Source organism: Mizuhopecten yessoensis, unplaced genomic scaffold (assembly GCF_002113885.1).
Source record: "Mizuhopecten yessoensis strain PY_sf001 unplaced genomic scaffold, ASM211388v2 scaffold11133, whole genome shotgun sequence".
Lineage (NCBI taxonomy): Eukaryota > Metazoa > Mollusca > Bivalvia > Pectinida > Pectinidae > Mizuhopecten > Mizuhopecten yessoensis.
In genome coordinates, this window is record NW_018408896.1 from 1,867,296 (window position 1) to 1,885,844 (window position 18,549).

Consider the following 18,549-nt stretch of genomic DNA (forward strand, 5'->3'; position numbering starts at 1 on the left):
CAGAATGACTCTGGACACTCCCATGAACCGTAAGTTCATGTCGGAGGCAGACTTTACCACTTGGACCCCACTGGAGTTTGTTGCAGAGTAAGTCCTTGTTTTAAACGGTTTAATGAATATTCTTGTCGTAAATAATTACAAGGTATATAGTCATTGTCAAGATTTCCTGAACTGATAATTGACAAAATAATTTATCTTTTTATGAACATGTATCTACAAAATTATTATGACAACTCCCTGACCAAGTGTTGTTATTTGTCGGGTCGATCAGAATTCAAATATGGCCGCAACTTTGAAAAACTATTTTAAACTTAAAAGTCAAATTCTGCTACGCCGATTTAACTGAAACTTGGTGGGAATTTTCGACTGATGGTCCTGACAAAGTGTTGTTATTTTTCGGGTCAATCAGAAATCAAATGTGGCGGCTGCCATTTTGAAAAAAAAACTTATCACAAACTTAAAGTCAAGTTCTACTGGGGCGATTTAACTGAATCTTTGTAGGAATGAACGACTCATGGTCCTGACAAAGTGTTGTTATTTTTGGGGTCAATCAGAAATCCAATATGGCCGCCACAGCCCGCCATTTTGAAAAATATATGAAACTTAAAGTCAAGTTCTACTGGGCCTATTTAATTGAAACTTCGTAGGAATGATCGACTCGTGGTCCTGACAAAGTGTTGTTATTTTTCAGGTCGATTAGAAATCCAATATGGTAAATAACTATTTCAAACTTAAAGTCAAGTTCTACTCTGTCGATTTAACTGAAACTTGGTAGGAACGATCGACTCATGGTCCTGGCAAAGTGTATTTTTTCAGGTCGATCAAAAATCCAATATGGCCACCACGGCTGCCATTTTGGAATAAAACGATTTAAAACTTAATATAGGCCGATTTAACTGAAACTGGGTCTAGGAATGATCAACTCATGGTCCTGACAAAGTGTTGTTATTTTTCAGGTCGATTAGAAATCCAATATGGTAAATAACTATTTCAAACTTAAAGTAAAGTTCTACTTGGCCGATTGAACTGAAACTTTGTAGGAATGATCGAATCATGGTCCTGACAAAGTGTTGTTATTTTTCAGGTCGATTAGAAATCCAATATGGTAAATAACTATTTCAAACTTAAAGTCAAGTTCTGCTTGGCCGATTGAACTGAAACTTTGTAGGAATGATCGAATCATGGTCCTGACAAAGTGTTGTTATTTTTGGTGTCAATCAGAAATCCAATAGGGCCGCCACAGCCCGCCATTTTGAAAAATATATGAAACTTAAAGTCAAGTTCTACTGGGCCTATTTAATTGAAACTTCGTAGGAATGATCGACTCGTGGTCCTGACAAAGTGTTGTTATTTTTGGTGTCAATCAGAAATCCAATAGGGCCGCCACAGCCCGCCATTTTGAAAAATATATGAAACTTAAAGTCAAGTTCTGCTAGGCCGATTGAACTGAAACTTTGTAGGAATGATTGACTCATGGTCCTGACAAAGTGTTGTTATTTTTCGGGTCAACCAGAAATCAAATGTGGCGGCTGCCATTTTGAAAAAAAAACTTATCACAAACTTAAAGTCAAGTTCTACTGGGCCTATTTAATTGAAACTTCGTAGGAATGATCGACTCGTGGTCCTGACAAAGTGTTGTTATTTTTGGTGTCAATCAGAAATCCAATAGGGCCGCCACAGCCCGCCATTTTGAAAAATATATGAAACTTAAAGTCAAGTTCTACTGGGCCTATTTAATTGAAACTTCGTAGGAATGATCGACTCGTGGTCCTGACAAAGTGTTGTTATTTTTCGCGTCGATCAGATATCCAATATGGCAACCACGGCTGCCATTTTGAAAAAAAAACTTATCACAAACTTAAAGTCAAGTTCTACTGGGCCTATTTAATTGAAACTTCGTAGGAATGATCGACTCGTGGTCCTGACAAAGTGTTGTTATTTTTCGGGCCAATCAGAAATCAGCTCATGGTCCTGACAAAGTGTTGTTATTTTTCGCGTCGATCAGATATCCAATATGGCAACCACGGCTGCCATTTTGAAAAAAAAACTTATCACAAACTTAAAGTCAAGTTCTGCTGGACTGATTGAACTGAAAGTTGGTAGGAATGATCAGCTCATGGTCCTGACAAAGTTAAGATAACATTATACTATTTTTTACTCAAATTGGTACATATTTCAACTACAAAAATAAATACTGTAGACTCAGGTGACCGTTTAGGCCCATGGGCCTCTTGTTTACTCTTATTTTGGTAGGGATTATTGACAGCATTATCTCCACTTCACATTTCAACAACAAAAAATAATACTTTAGGACTCGGGTGACCGTTAAGGCCCATGGGCCTCTTGTTTACTTTCACCTGAGTAAAGATAATCAGACAGGTCATTTATGTTTTTTGTTGATTTATTTTTGTCAGGCTTTTTAACAAATGGATGGATGGAACTGATAGACCAGCCAATGGGAGTTTGATGAAGCTTGTCACTAAAGACAGCATCACAGATGTGACTGCAGCATGTTAGGGGTACCCCTGTATCCAAGTGTGATCAAGTAGTAACAACATTCATGTATAGTCATCTAGACCAAACAGGTTGTGTGTAATCAAGTGCCCTGGTGTGTGTATCATATCTTATACAGAATAGCATTCATATAGTGCTGCATGTAAATAATGCTACTGCTGAAAATTGGAAGTTAAACTTTATATATACAAAAAGGTGAAATAATTTCTTGAGAATATAAGACAAATTTTGTAATCTTTTTGTAGAGTATGACGATATTTCAGAACCACTTAATTTTATCGATTGTAATTGTTGCTGTACAATGAATATAACTGCTCAACATGGTTGTGTCAAATAATGGTTGAGAACTACCTATAAGATCATGTTGATGAATTGTCCAATATCAAGTGCTGATTTTTCCGGTATTAACTGTTAAATTATTTAGTCTGTGAATGCTGAGTTGTCCTATATCATGTATTTTGGAAATTGTAGAACCCAAAGTACTAAAAGTGTCAATGTAGATTATTTCTGTGTATACATGTTGTGGTGAATGAAGGTATAGCTAGCCTTATACCAATTGTTCTTTAGATGATAGACCAAGTAGTGATCTTTGTGCTGTATACATTTTCCACTGATGTTGAACTGTGAATAGTTTAAAAGAGTCAAAAAGCACTTCCACTTTAAAATTATAGTGATGTACTATTCATACCTTTTTTCATGACACAAAATGATTCTGGTTTGAAAAAAAGGTGTGTTAGATTTGCATTTGAGTGTGGTGTTGAGTTTTGTGGTAGAAAGCCCTGAAGCTGATGTGACTTAAGTGTATATGTGTTGAGGTGTAACTTTGTATGTACAATAGTATTATTGATAGAAGCTGTACCTAAGATTCCTCATTTCCTTGTAACATCCTCATTCCACCCTTCCAATGATAATTTTACCTACATAACTCATAGCTACTGCTAGACATTCAAAATAGCTCACTGCCTGCAAATTGTCAATCACAAAGTATTATGAAGTGTTCTTTTCTTCTTCTTTTTTAAACAAAAACTGTGTTAACTTACTTTTAATACTAAGAGTTGAGTATCTTGTCATTTCAATCTGCTGTATACGTCGGTGTTTGAAAAAACCCAGTGATTATCTTTTCTTTTTTTTAAAAATATTACATAGTTTACTTAATATTTTGTTCATTACTTTTTAGCCTTTGTTTGGTTCTTCTATCATACAGGATACATGTTGAATTACACCTAAATTGGCCTTAGTCTCCAATCGGTACTGTTGGAGGGAGCTAAAAGATCGCACTCCCTACTTTCTTCTGTATTCTGTCTTCCGTCCTATCCTGAAAACTTGTCCAGAGCATTTATCTACTTACGGAGAAGCAGAATTTGGTATTCAGAAACCGGTATATCTCAAGATGGCAGAGACCGAGAGTGTCGTACCAAAATTAGGTCACTGTGACCTATACTTTGACACCTGTCATTAAAACAAGTTTGTTCCTGAATATCTCCTATACTACATCAGCTGGAGATACCAAATTTGTATGCTGGTACATTTTGTCATCGGCTGATATGGGAACAGACACAAACAATAGCATTTCTCTCTGGTAGATTGTTCACATTAACCTGTGGAGAAATGTCTCTGGATACTTTGCCTATTTGAAGTGTGGAAAGCTGGACAACTGAGCTTTAAGGGTTTAGACTTTTCCCTGTGTTATAAAAACTGTTACATGTACCCTACTAACCTCAATGTGAATGGCAGCTGAAATCAATGTTTTAGGATAGTCTACATATATCTTAATGGTAATGCATGTAATATATCCAATTTATGGTAATCCAACTTATGCACAGTCCCTCCCCTTCCAGCATATGCAATAAGATCTATAAAACCCTGGACCACAAAGTTTATTTTTGAACTGAAAATTAAATTAAGTGGCAATTGTTTTCCCTTTACAGTAATTATCAGGAGGTAGAAACTGTGGTGACGTCACTTTTGTTATTCAGATATATTTCTTGTATGTTTGGGCAAGTTCTTAAAATTTTATACCCGCTTCAAAGTGTTGTCAGGACCATCATACGCTCTCAAGTTCCTTTTCCAAGCAATCATAATATTGAGTTTGATTATTACACGTAGCAAAAATATTTACACAGGTGAAGGGATATTGTTGTTCTCCTGTTAATAACTTAACCAGATTTATTTCTTTGTAACTCTTGTTTCTCTTCTACAGGTTCTATTGTTATATTAAACATCTTCCCTAACAATTAATTTGTAGATCAAAATCACTGTCCAATGTGCCATGTGGATAATGTATAATGTTGTTTGTTGTAGAGGATACATGTCCCATTTCGAAAACCCAGATTACCATTTTAAATCTGTTTTGTTTCTAGTCTGTAGTATTATATTGTTTTAAAAATCTTTTACATTAAATATGAAAATTATACATTTAAGAAGTATTGAAAATCATGGACTTTTGTGCAAAAGGACTAAAAAATGTTTTTTAATGGTTTTATTTTGTATAAAAAACATGTTTTGCCAAACTTGTTGACTTTAAGACTTAATTTTACAAGTATACATACTAGTGATAGGTGTTATGTCCATATGTAAAACATTCATATTGTTTTTGTTTTCAAAAAATAAGTGGAAAAATATTGAGATTAGAGAAAGATAATATCTTTATGATAAGTTTTTTATGTTACTCTGAATTGTAATGTGAAATATAATAATCCTAGATACAACAGTTAGAAGAATTTCAGTTTTTGTTACAAAGAACAATCTGGATGTTTTGTCTTGAGAATTATATAGTTGTGTAATTTAATCTATACATTCCAAATAAAATTGTTGTCAGAATTCATGTATTGTCTGTTGTTTATGTGTTGCCTTTTAGCGGAGTGTTTAATCATTGGCATCATCCTGCCTGTCTGTCCATCCGTCTGCATGTCGATATTTGGCTTGTTTACAGCTTCCTTACTGAAATATTCAACCTTTCTCAATATTTTGCCCAAATTTTCCTGTTATCAATCTCTGTAGCCCACTTGAACTGCAAGGCGGCCATGGTACATAACCAGTTCACGTTGGGAAAGTTAACATTTGCCTTGTCTCTGGTTCCAAACCTGACCATTTGCCTTGTCTGTAGGTTCCTGACCTGAACATTTGACTTGTCTGCAGGTTCCTGACCTGAGCATTTGCCTTGTCTCTGGTTCCAAACCTGAACATTTGACTTGTCTGCAGGTTCCTGACCTGAACATTTGACTTGTCTGCAGGTTCCTGACCTGAGCATTTGCCTTGTCTGCAGGTTCCTGACCAAAGTTTTCTACCAACTTTCATGAAACTTCATACAAATGTTCAGGACATAATCTTTTGAAACCAGTTGATTTCCAAGTTCATATGTTGAAGGTCAAGGTCACAGCTACAAAATCTTTACATTATGAGCGAGTTAAATTTGATATCTGGCTTTCCATATAGGTTCCTTTCATGGAACTTGTGGAACCTGACAATAAACTCTGGAGACCAGGTCAAGGTGAAGGTTATTGCTACATGATAGTGGGAAAATGAGCTGGTCCAAGATTAATTTGGACTAAGGTTTTCAACTAAAAATTGTCATGAAACTTAACCTTTTTTCAGACATCAATCATTTGAGCCAAGTTGGAAGTCGAGGTTTAATTCGAGTCACAAGTACAGAATGTTTAAGTGATCAAGAAGGGGAAAATTGTAAATAAGTTCTGGTTTGTCTGCATATATATATTCTTGACTAAGTTTAGCAAATTTCTTGAAACTTCACACAAATATTCCTGACAGCAATGTTTTGAGATGCTATGAAGGTCAAGGTCACGGCTAAAGAAATGAAATTGGGAAATTTTCAACAAAATTTCAAAAGCATGCACTCTATATTGCTTGACATCATAGCCTTCCATATAAAAGGGATATCACGGTAGAGTGTATTTTTTTTTTTTTCAAATACTACATAAACATATCAATTTTATTTTTCAAATACTACATAAACATATCAAGTGAGTCTCCTTATGGAAAATAATGATAGGATTTGGCTGATATATATTCATAAAAATGAATATTTTTTTGATAATAATTAGGATTTCTACCTGTCGGACCAACATTTTGTTCAGGGATTTCCCTCTAGCGCATGTGCATAACACACCATTTTCTTTAATGTAAACAAAATGACTGGTCGTGTGAAGTTAGCGAAAGAAAATTGTTGTACCGCATCGGCTACGAAGCGAAAAGTTGCCAATTTTATTATTGGTTTAAAGATAGTGCAAGGAGTATGTTACGGAATCATTATTGCAGGTGGGAACACATACATTCATTAATAAAACAAATATGGCTCTTCATGTGATGTTCCTTTAATCTGACTCCCAGAATGATAACAACAGGCGTACCAGTATACATATTTAGATAATGTCCTGTTTGCTGTACTGAGCCAAAATTTCATTTTTGTCCTAAAAATTGAGGAACTCCAATATGAGTTTCTGTTTTACAAACAGAAATAGAAAACTGCATTCTGCATACTAAAATTTCAATTGGTTAACAGCTAGTTGAGTGATAGAGGCCTATCAGGACTATTGTTAGAGATTTATGAATGTGTGTTTATGCAAGGACCTTTTGTGGACAGCTATCTATTCTTAAGATAAAGAGTTCAAAGATTTTGGTGAGTATTGCATGTTGCTATTTTTTAATTATAATTTAAGAATAATATTGCCTTTGAGAAATCTCAGTATTAATTGGAAACAATTTCACTACTGTAGAATATATAGATACACAATATAATATTTATTAAATATATATATATTTATGCAGATTATGATTGCATCTATGATGCAATTCAGCTGTTTGTTGAGAAATCGAAAGTACAAAATTCTATATTTAGAATTTGACTATGTGACAAAACATCCGGGTAACTGTCATGGCCGCGGCCATCAGAATGATTGTGAAATCTATAGGTGACGTTTCAACTCCTTTCGTAACCTTTGTTTAGTCGATGTCACCAGTAAATACTGATTTATTTCAACTAGTGGTAGTTTATGGTACACAGTCGTAAAATTGTAGAGGACAAGGCCGCATAGAAGATGGACAGACGACATATTTCGAAGTTGATAGCTACTGCTGTTATAGGGGGTACGTATATATATATACGTACGAGGGTACTGGAAAGGGTACTATTCGTGCGACCTTTTCTGTAGTACTTGGCTAATCATCTCATTTTGTGTTTATACGACGTAAAATATAGAATATATAATTCAAGGAATTTAATTGAAGTAATATTTCTTGATTTCATCTGGACACATGTCGGTGTAGGGACTAATTTTCCTCAAAATAGATAATTGGTAATTGTGTGTCAAGAACCAAGAAATAAATTATAACTCAACCACTGACACGTGTGTTTTAATGTTATTTAATTATAGCAACTAGCTTCATAAGGTTTATAAAGGAGAGTGATGTTGACTTAAACCTGATTTTATTTTATTGGATATCCTCGTTCCAACTAAAGTTCAAACTCTAACATTTTTAAAGTACCTTCCTGAGCCCCAAATTTCCCAGTCTGCCTCTCTGCTGATTAGCTCTTACACAAAACTAGGAGGCAACCACAATTCTCTGTACATTTAACTTGCCACAAATATAAAATTCTGGTTGTATTGATGTTTTAAGAACATTATTATGTCGGTAATTCCATAGATGTCAAATCTCCCTCATTAGGAGGGAGACTCCGACATTTTGACCACAATTTACCAATCTCCCTCGAAGCTCCCTTGTTTAAGTCCAAACTTACACAAACTCAAAATCTACATCCTGTGGTCAAATGTTCTCCGAGTGTAACTGCAGGGTGTGTGTAATGATCTTAACAGGTGTGTCTGAATGAAATGAATGTTGTTTGGAGTTATTTTGATACATCAAATGGGAAAGATAAATTGAGAAAAGCGGTTTCAGTCGCATTTCACACACTTTCTCCCTCATTGGAAATGTGGATTGAGGAAGATCTCCCTTATTGGAGGTTTCAGAGATTCTGGTTGACACCTATGGACTATTCATCTTTCAGTTCAGGTTGAGCCATATATAGTATACTGTGACCTGATCAAACTGTAGATAATCAATGTATTCATTATATGATTCAAACTAATTATAATGGGTGGAGTGTAAAAACTAGCCATGTGAAGAGATTATTTGGAATATCAGATACATAATCAAGTAACGTTTCAGTTGATCAGGAATATAAGACAGCTACCTTAACTGAACAAGAGATGATCTGTTTCCAATATAGAGATCGAGGTAATTATCACGCAATGTTGTGTTATCTCAATGTCCTGGAGGAAACCTATCTTAGCATTCTAGATTGTCTACTCTTTACAGTCTAGTTGCATTATGTCTTTTGTCCATCTTTAGGCGTTGGAGTGTGGGCAATTATAAAGACTATAAAGGCATTAACAAACAACGTAAAAGTCTACCAAAGGAAGAAGGAGATTTTTGTTATTCAAACGGAAGAGGAGTGGGAACAGTTTTATGTCACCTACATCAAAAATCAACACATCAAGGTAGGCTTAAGTGATCTACAAACAAAATCAACACACAAGGTAGGCTCCAGTGATCTACAGACAAAATCAGCACATCAAGGTAGGCTCAGTGAAATCAATAGACAAAATCAGCACTTCAAGGTAGGCTCAGTGTAATCAATAGACAAAATCAGCACATCAAGGTAGGCTCAGTGTAATCAAAAGACAAAATCAGCACATCAAGGTAGGCTCAGTGAAATCAATAGACAAAATCAGCACATCAAGGTAGGCTCAGTGTAATCAATAGACAAAATCAGCACATCAAGGTAGGCTCTAGTGATCTACAGACAAAATCAGCACATCAAGGTAGACTCAAATGATCTACAGACACAATCAGCACATCAAGGTAGGCTCCAGTGATCTACAGACAAAATCAGCACATCAAGGTAGACTCAAGTGATCTACAGACAAAATCAGCACACAAGGTAGGCTCCAGTGATCTACAGACAAAACCAGCACATCAAGGTAAGCTCAGTGTAATCAATAGACAAAATCAGCACATCAAGGTAGGCTCCAGTGATCTACAGACAAAATCAGCACACAAGGTAGGCTTCAGTGATCTACAGACAAAATCAGCACATCAAGGTAGACTCCAGTGATCTACAGACAAAATCAGCACATCAAGGTAGGCTCCAGTGATCTACAGACAAAATCAGCACATCAAGGTAGACTCAAGTGATCTACAGACAAAATCAGCACACAAGGTAGACTCCAGTGATCTACAGACAAACTCAGCACCCAAGGTAGGCTCCAGTGATCTACAGACAAAATCAGCACATCAAGGTAGGCATTAGTGATCTACAGACACAATCAGCACATCAAGGTAGGCTCCAGTGATCCACAGACAAAATCAGCACATCAAGGTAGACTCAAGTGATCTACAGACAAAATCAGCACACAAGGTAGGCTCCAGTGATCTACAGACACAATCAGCACATCAAGGTAGGCTCCAGTGATCTACAGACAAAATCAGCACACAAGGAAGGCTCCAGTGATCTACAGACAAAATCAGCACATCAAGGTAGACTCCAGTGATCTACAGACAAAATCAGCATATCAAGGTAGACTCCAGTGATCTACAGACAAAATCAGCACATCAAGGTAGACTCCGGTGATCTACAGACAAAATCAGCACACAATGTAGGCTCCAGTGATCTACAGACAAAATCAGCACACAAGGTAGGCTCCAGTGATCTACAGACGAAATCAGCACATCAAGGTAGGCTCCAGTGATCTACAGACAAAATCAGCACATCAAGGTATACAGAGCACATTAGCCTTTAAATTGATGTAGTCCCCAGGATCTGATAATTTTGTTTCATGTTGGACATAAAAATGTAATAATAGTTTGCTAAAATGGCAAAGGGGTCTACTACATGTATATATATCATGTGATTGTTTAAAGATGAAGCACAGACGACACAGGGAACAGGTGAATGGGTTGTCTCAATCTGTCTACTACTATATAATGTCATTATTTGATTGAAGTACATGTTACCTTTTTATTTGTACATGTTACACTATTGACAGGTGCTGGGCTTTGACTGTGAGTGGGTGTTCCGTGGACGTCGACATCCAGTGGCGCTGTTGCAGCTAGCCACACAGGAAGGAGTATGTGCACTTGTTCGGATTTTCAAGTTTCCCACTTTTCCCGAGTCTCTTAAACAGTTATTAAATGACAGGAGGTAAGCAATCCATGTACACTCTCCAGAAGACTGATAATTACATTTTTAAATAATAGATGATTTATTTAGGTAATTACACTTCTTTTGTAATGGTCAGGGGAGTTTAAATCTATACTGTAGCCTGTAAGCAATAACTTATCCCTTGTATGGGACATGTAGCTATCTGGGGCTGTCCCAAACAGTCATGTGTAAGGTCATTTACTTGTCCTCTTTGTCCCCCATTCATTTATTGGAAGGGTTTATGGATTGGACTAGGCCATTTTCCACATGACTCCCTCTTTCCATACCCAGTACTAGAGAAGAGTACCGGTAAGTAACCAGCTTAATTTGTACCTGGATGACAAGCATTAGTATCTATGGGCTGTGTGGATCAGTATGTCTTTCTAGTCAATTAACATAAATAAGTAGGTACAAACAACATAAAATCTCTATCCGACTTACTTTATAAATTGCATTTATATTTGTTTGTTATATGTTGTAGCATATTGAAAGTGGGCGTGGCACCTAAAGATGACGCCAAGAAGTTGTTCCAGGACTACGGTTTGTTTGTGCGTGGATGTGTCGACCTGCGGCACATGCTCCTCCGGGTCCGAGGCATCTATCAATGGTGAGTGGCTCAGAAAGGTTAATCTGTACTGTGATTGGTGTAGAACTTTAGTAAAATGTTTATACAATGCTGTACTGAAATGGATAATCTTGTTTAAAGGTTACATTGAGGGTAGGTATAAAACTGTGGTGAAGGGCTAACAATGATAGGTGTAGAATCTTGATGAAGCTGAAGGAAAAAAGCTTCAAATTTTCATGTTTTGTTAAAAAAAAGTTGCTCCCTCTTCACCAAGTTGCCACATACCATGGCTAATTCATTGTCCATAGTTTTTCATGTCTGACTGGAGGGTTGTTACCCCATCATCCTAATTGTCAAATTAGTAAAATAATTTTCCTGTATTTTCTCAAGTAACATAGTTGGTACTATGTATCTCAATAAGTAATCAGTCTGGTTACAATACTGTGACAAGCTTAGAGTCTGATTTGTCTATATATTGGCCTGGCAGTATCCATACATGAGTCTGTATTTGTCTATATATTGGCCTGGCAGTATCCATACATGAGTCTGTATTTGTCAATATATTGGCCTGGCAGTCTCCATACATGAGTCTATATTTGTCTATATATTGGCCTGGCAGTATCCATACATGAGTCTGTATTTGTCTAGATGAAGGTTTGATAAATCCACTTAAGATAAGAACTTCATCTTGATATACATACGCTCATTAGTGTTAAGTTTTGTGTATATATTTAAAACCTATTATATATCCTTAATTCACATTAACATGTTAATGAAATGTCAATTATTAACTGTGTGAACTCTATATTGGTACTACAGCTCCAGCATTGGACTACAGGGCGTGGCTGAGGGAGTGCTCGGCGTAACCATCAGTAAAGACAAGTCTGTGCGCTGTGGTAATTGGGAGGCGGACATCTTCTCTTCTAGACAGGTCTGTTGTGTAATATACTTCCAGGCGTCTAAGTGTCGTTAACTTTACAGAATGTTCACTAAAAGTTCTATTTTAAATATGGTCCTAATTATTGAAATTCATAGAGAAAACTGGATGTGTCCAGATTTCAAAATGTTCTGATTTGTCAAATGTTCATCTCAAGACAAAATACATGAAAATACTTGAAACAGATGGTTAAAATGGTACATTTTAAAAATTAAGCTATTGGGCTCTGTTTGATTAAACTGCATGCAGCGCTAGTTCATTTCAAGAGAGGGAACAAATGTGGTGCCTGGCCGAAGAAATCTGTTTCAAGTTTGTTTCTTATTACAATCATAATGAAATTCTCTTGTTTGGGTCACCACAAAAAGCTGATAAACAACACTGAAAACAAGATTTAATTTATTTTTGAAAGTAAGGAAAGAAATTGGCATACTAGTTTACCAGGACTGAGGTATGCTGACCTAGCATTGTTATACTCAGCATCAGCTTAATTATACATAAATGGCAAAATTGCTCACATGATGCTTCATCATGCGTAAACAAATGTTAAATGGTGATATTTATATAATTATTAATATTTATTATAAAAAGCATACATATCCTTGGGTTTCACTCTCTATAAATATTCACACTGCTTATGTTTGAATGATTTTTTTCTGAATATATGCCTACTTGATTATCACCATCATCAGACCTACTATCAGTCAGGAATGATTGCTCTTTTGTGTTTCACTAATTTGATAGATGTCATGACCTTTGAATCTCTATGTAAAACAGAGGTCATGACATTTAACCACATGAAATACAGAGGTTGTGACCTTTGCATCTTCCTCATGTTATAGAGGTCATGACATTTGAACCCCATGTAGTACAGCGGTTGGGACCTTTGAAGCTCCCTCATGGGATAGAGGTCATGACATTCAAAACCAATGTTATACAGAGGTCGTAACCTTTGAATCTCCATCATGTTTAGAGGTCATGACATTTGAACCTCATGTAGTACAGAGGTCATGACCTTTGAATCTCCATCATGTTACAGAGGTCATGACATTGGAACCCTATGTAATACAGAGATTGTGACCTCTGAATCTCCATCATGTTACAGAGGTCATGACATTGGAACCCCATGTAATACAGAGATTGTGAATTTTTGAATCCTCTAGGTGTTAGAAGTAATTGACATTTCAGTCTCCTTTTTAGTTACATTGGTAATTGCTTTGAATCCCCTGAATATATTTTTCAGTTTGTCAGTTGAGATACAATTGCAAAAGTGTTTGTGAAAATAATGAAGAATGAAGAAATTTAACTGTAGTAATAGGAAGGAAGTAGTGACAAGAAAATATGCCTTCACTGGGGGGGGGGGGGTCAAAACTACTGACCCTTGACTCTCAAGCATGATGCTCCACTGCTGAGTTAAAGAGAAATTTCCTTTAACTTAAACTAGTACAGGGATTTTAATACTATGAACAGTACACATCATTTACACAGTATTCTTTGAAACATCTGTGAGTTTACAAGAGGTTGACTAACACTTATCCCCTTGCAACGAAAGTTCGAGGGGATATAGGATTCTGTCTGTACATATGTATGTTTGTATGCTACACTCAACGGAATTTCATGAGACTTCATACAAGTGTTGAGTATGACAATACCTTGAACAAGATTGCGTTTCAGGTAACTGCGTTGAAGGTCAAGGTCACTGTTACTATTTTTAGAGAAAAAAATGTTAATCGCTCAATCAACTTCATTCCTCAACAGAATTGCATGAAACTTGATACAAGTGTTTGGTATGGCAATACCTTGAACAAGTTTGCGTTTCAGGTTTCTACTTGAAGGTCGAGTTCACTGTTACTTTTTTCAGGAAAACTTTGTCATCGCTCTGTTGACTTCATTCCTCAATGGAATTTCGAGAAACTTGATACAATTGTTTGCCATGACAATATCTTCAACAGATGCAGTCCCTAGAGCAGTTACTGTTACATCATTGAATTTTCTATTCATTTCCTCGTACATATGGTACACAATGTGTGAATGCGTGGGGATTTGTATCACATGTGATGCCTTGTTACATTGGGGTTCCTTATATGTTTACAGAAAGAGTATGCGGCTGATGATGCTATCGTAGCTGTAGATATTTTTACACACCTGGTCCTAGCCAAGCTGCTGAACCGCCGACCCGAGGCAGATAGCATGCAGTCCGAGGTGTTCACCAACGAAAGTCGGTTCTGGAGAACATCTCGATCCTTATGTCAGGGGGTGGCTGACTCACAGTATAAACACAAGCCCAACAAAGGAACCCAGCATAAACCCTCGCGGATGTACAAACAGCTGGTGAAGGTGCTGACAGACAGGGAAAAACAGGTAGGATCTAAAGATCATCATTAAAAATTAATATACAGGTAAATTTTCCCCACCTTGGTCAAGGGGTAAGATTCTTAAATGTCTAGCCAGAGGCTTTGCTGTGGGCAAGAATTCCCACATGGATTGAGATATTTTCTGTCTTAATCCTAAAGAGGAAAAACAATTATATTTCTCCAACATCAAATACAAGTGGTAATTTTATGAAATACAAATATTCATATCATAATATCTAGCAAATCAAAGTTATCTTCCATAATCTTCTTTCTTTGATATGATGTCATGCAATTGTTATGACAGGGGATTCCCCCGTCTTTATCCAGGGTAAAACAGAAATATCTTTCCCTAACCGGAAGTGTAGATATCTCTGTCTAATGGGGGATAATTATAGAATCTATTACTCCTGTGTGATGGCGACAGGCAAATCTAGTTTAACTGGTGTGTCGCATGAGGCTTTCAAAGTACTAAACTTCTAAAACACATTCACATGTAACAGGTTTATATTTTCCCTAACAGACGAGGGAATGCACCTGTGCAGTGTGTGAGAAAAAGTTCCTATTCATCTTTCTAAGTATTGTACATGTGAAAATTAGATAACATACAATAGAACCATCCTGTCTTTCAAATATCCAATGAAAAGTCGATGAATATCTCTGTTGTTATTGAATGTTGCTTAAGAGACAGTGTTTTTTGTTTGGTTTCGAAACAATACTTTCCCAAAAATGAAACAAATAACTTATTTTTAAACAGGAATGGGCCTTGGGGTGGGCAAGGAAGGGGGGAGGGGTTATTTGCTATTTAATTACACTGATGCAGATCAAGCTTGCTTCATGCTTGTCTTAATGGTACACTCCTGTATGACAGAATGAAAGGAGTGGTGGAGAGTTCGACGAAGATGTCAGCAGTGAAACAGAATATTCTGAGGAACCAGACCAACAGTCTACAGTACCGGTACAGACCAAGAAAGCTGAGAGGGCCTATGTGACACGACAGCGCCCCCTATATGATAATTGTTGCCTTATTGCCCCTGACGGGGAACTTCTCTGTTCTTGTGATGTGAGGAAGGCTGCGTGGTACCTAGAGAGGGGACTGGCAGGTTAGTCTGTATAGGGATTCTATAGGGATTCTCTAGAGACAGGTACCCATAGACTAGTGATGGGCAATCAGTTTAAAATCGACAATCGGTATTTAATCAAAAGTGGTAAACCGATCAATGATCGATTGCATAATCGGTTTATAATTTTATTGGACTGAATAACCAAATAAAGTGAGAACACTACTATTACATTGTTCACTATACATTAGCTAGTTTTCGTTCTTTTATAACTAAAGGATATCAAGCAACTTTTATGCATACCGGTAGTTATCGATCATATACTAAAAACCATAGGATATATGACGTTCAAAGCATACTTTAAATGGAAGACATTTAAACACTTTGATTTCAATGATGAACCGATTATATTGATTGTGGAACCGGCAATCGATGATTGGAATCAGAAGGGTAAACCGATCAATTTTCGATTATAATCGATCATCAGCCAAACACTACCATAGACACACCTGTCTATACAGGTATCCACTGTAGACAGGTACCCAGACAGGAACTTTAGAGGTGTGCTATGTAGACATGCACAGAAACCTTGATGTAGGGATACTAAAGAAGAGATATTTTTTGTCATTGAAATACTGTGATTAAATAAATTAGGGCAACTATTGTAAACAAGACAATGTGATATGGTTTAACAGACAAGGTATCTGATGAACCACTGACAGTGAAGCTGAGGTTTGAGCCAGCAGGTCGGCCGACCGATGACTACTACCTCCTAGACAAGGACAACATCTGTGTCGTGTGTGGTGTGGACGAGTCCTTCATCCGCAAGTGTGTCATCCCACGAGAATACAGGAAGTAAGTATGCCAGGGTGTGTGACTACAGGAAGTAAGTATGCCAGAGTGTGTGACTACAGGAAGTAAGTGTGTCATCCCAAAGGAATACAGGAAGTAAGTATGCCAGAGTGTGTGACTACAGGAAGTAATTAGTGTGTCATCCCAAGAGAATACAGGAAATGAGTATGCCAGAGTGTATGACTACAGGAAGTAAGTGTGTCATCCCAAGAGAATACAGGAAGTAAGTATGTCAGAGTGTGTGACTACAGGAAGTAATTAGTGTGTCATCCCAAGAGAATACAGGAAATGAGTATGCCAGAGTGTGTGACTACAGGAAGTAAGTGTGTCATCCCAAGAGACTACAGGAAGTAAGTATATGCCAGAGTGTGTGACTACAGGAAGTAAGTGTGTCATCCCAAGAGAATACAGGAAGTAAAGATGCCAGAGTGTGTGACTACAGGAAGTAAGTTTGTCATCCCAAGAGAATACAGGAAGTAAGTATATGCCAGAGTGTGTGACTACAGGAAGTAAGTTTGTCATCCCAAGAGAATACAGGAAGTAAGTATGTCAGAGTGTGTGACTACAGGAAGTAATTAGGGTGTCATCCCAAGAGAATACAGGAAATGAGTATGCCAGAGTGTATGACTACAGGAAGTAAGTGTGTCATCCCAAAGGAATACAGGAAGTTACATTGTTTTGATGTTAATTATTATTGTGATATTGTTTGTTGACATTGTTGTGATTTTTATTGCCATGGTTACCTGACGTTTGTTCACACTGTTGTGATTTATATTGCCATGGTTACCTGACGTTTGTTCACAATGTTGTGATTTATATTGCTATGGTTACCTGACGATTACTGACACTGTTGTGAGTTATGGTGCCACTGTTACCTGATGTTTACTGACATTGTTGTGATTTATGGTTCCACTGTTACCTGACGTTTACTGACATTGTTGTGAATAATGGTGCCACTGTTACCTGACGTTTACTGACATTGTTGTGAGTAATGGTGCCACTGTTACCTGACGTTTACTGACATTGTTGTGAGTTATGGTGCCACTGTTACCTGACGTTTACTGACACTGTTGTGAGTTATGGTGCCACTGTTACCTGATGTTTACTGACATTGTTGTGATTTATGGTTCCACTGTAACCTGACGTTTACTGACATTGTTGTGAGTTATGGTGCCACTGTAACCTGACGTTTACTGACATTGTTGTGATTTATATTGCCACTGTTACCTGACATTTACTGACATTGTTGTTAGTTATGGTGCCACTGTTATCTGACGTTTACTGACATTGTTGTGAGTTATGGTGCCACTGTTACCTGACGTTTACTGACATTGTTGTGATTTATGGTTCCACTGTTACCTGACGTTGACTGACAATGTTGTGAGTTATGTTGCCACTGTTACCTGACGTTTACTGACATTGTTGTGAGTTATGGTGCCACTGTTACCTGACGTTTTCTGACATTGTTGTGATTTATGGTTCCACTGTTACCTGACGTTGACTAACAATGTTGTGAGTTATGTTGCCACTGTTACCTGACGTTTACTGACATTAATGTGAGTGATGGTGCCACTGTTATCTGACGGTTACTGACATTGTTGTGAGTTATGTTGCCACTGTTACCTGACATTTACTGACATTGTTGTGAGTTATGGTGCCACTGTTACCTGAAGTTTACTGACATTAATGTGAGTTATGGTGCCACTGTTATCTGACGTTTACTGACATTGTTGTGAGTTATGGTGCCACTGTTACCTGACGTTTACTGACATTAATGTGAGTTATGTTGCCACTGTTACCTGACATTTACTGACATTGTTGTGAGTTATGTTGCCACTGTTACCTGACGTTTCCTGACATTAATGTGAGTTATGTTCCCACTGTTACCTGACGTTTACTGACATTGTTGTGAGTTATGTTGCCACTGTTATCTGACGTTGACTGACATTGTTGTAAATAATGGTGCCACTGTTACCTGACGTTTACTGACATTGTTGTGAGTAATATGTTGCCACTGTTACCTGACGTTTACTGACATTGTTTGTTACTTTGAC

At 37.1% G+C, this 18,549-nt stretch overlaps 1 protein-coding gene across 1 annotated transcript in view; it reads left to right on the top strand.

Moving 5' to 3' along the window:
* Window positions 1–18,549, top strand: part of LOC110466452 (exonuclease 3'-5' domain-containing protein 2-like) — a 35,964-nt gene that overhangs the window by 9,571 nt on the left and 7,844 nt on the right. Inside the window, exons 5-13 of the mRNA XM_021522951.1 lie at window positions 4–87; window positions 2,415–2,512; window positions 8,881–9,029; window positions 10,578–10,732; window positions 11,214–11,339; window positions 12,117–12,228; window positions 14,326–14,592; window positions 15,454–15,685; window positions 16,339–16,498. Of these exons, the coding sequence (XP_021378626.1) occupies window positions 4–87; window positions 2,415–2,512; window positions 8,881–9,029; window positions 10,578–10,732; window positions 11,214–11,339; window positions 12,117–12,228; window positions 14,326–14,592; window positions 15,454–15,685; window positions 16,339–16,498 (1,383 nt within the window). The remainder of the gene's footprint in view (window positions 1–3; window positions 88–2,414; window positions 2,513–8,880; window positions 9,030–10,577; window positions 10,733–11,213; window positions 11,340–12,116; window positions 12,229–14,325; window positions 14,593–15,453; window positions 15,686–16,338; window positions 16,499–18,549) is intronic.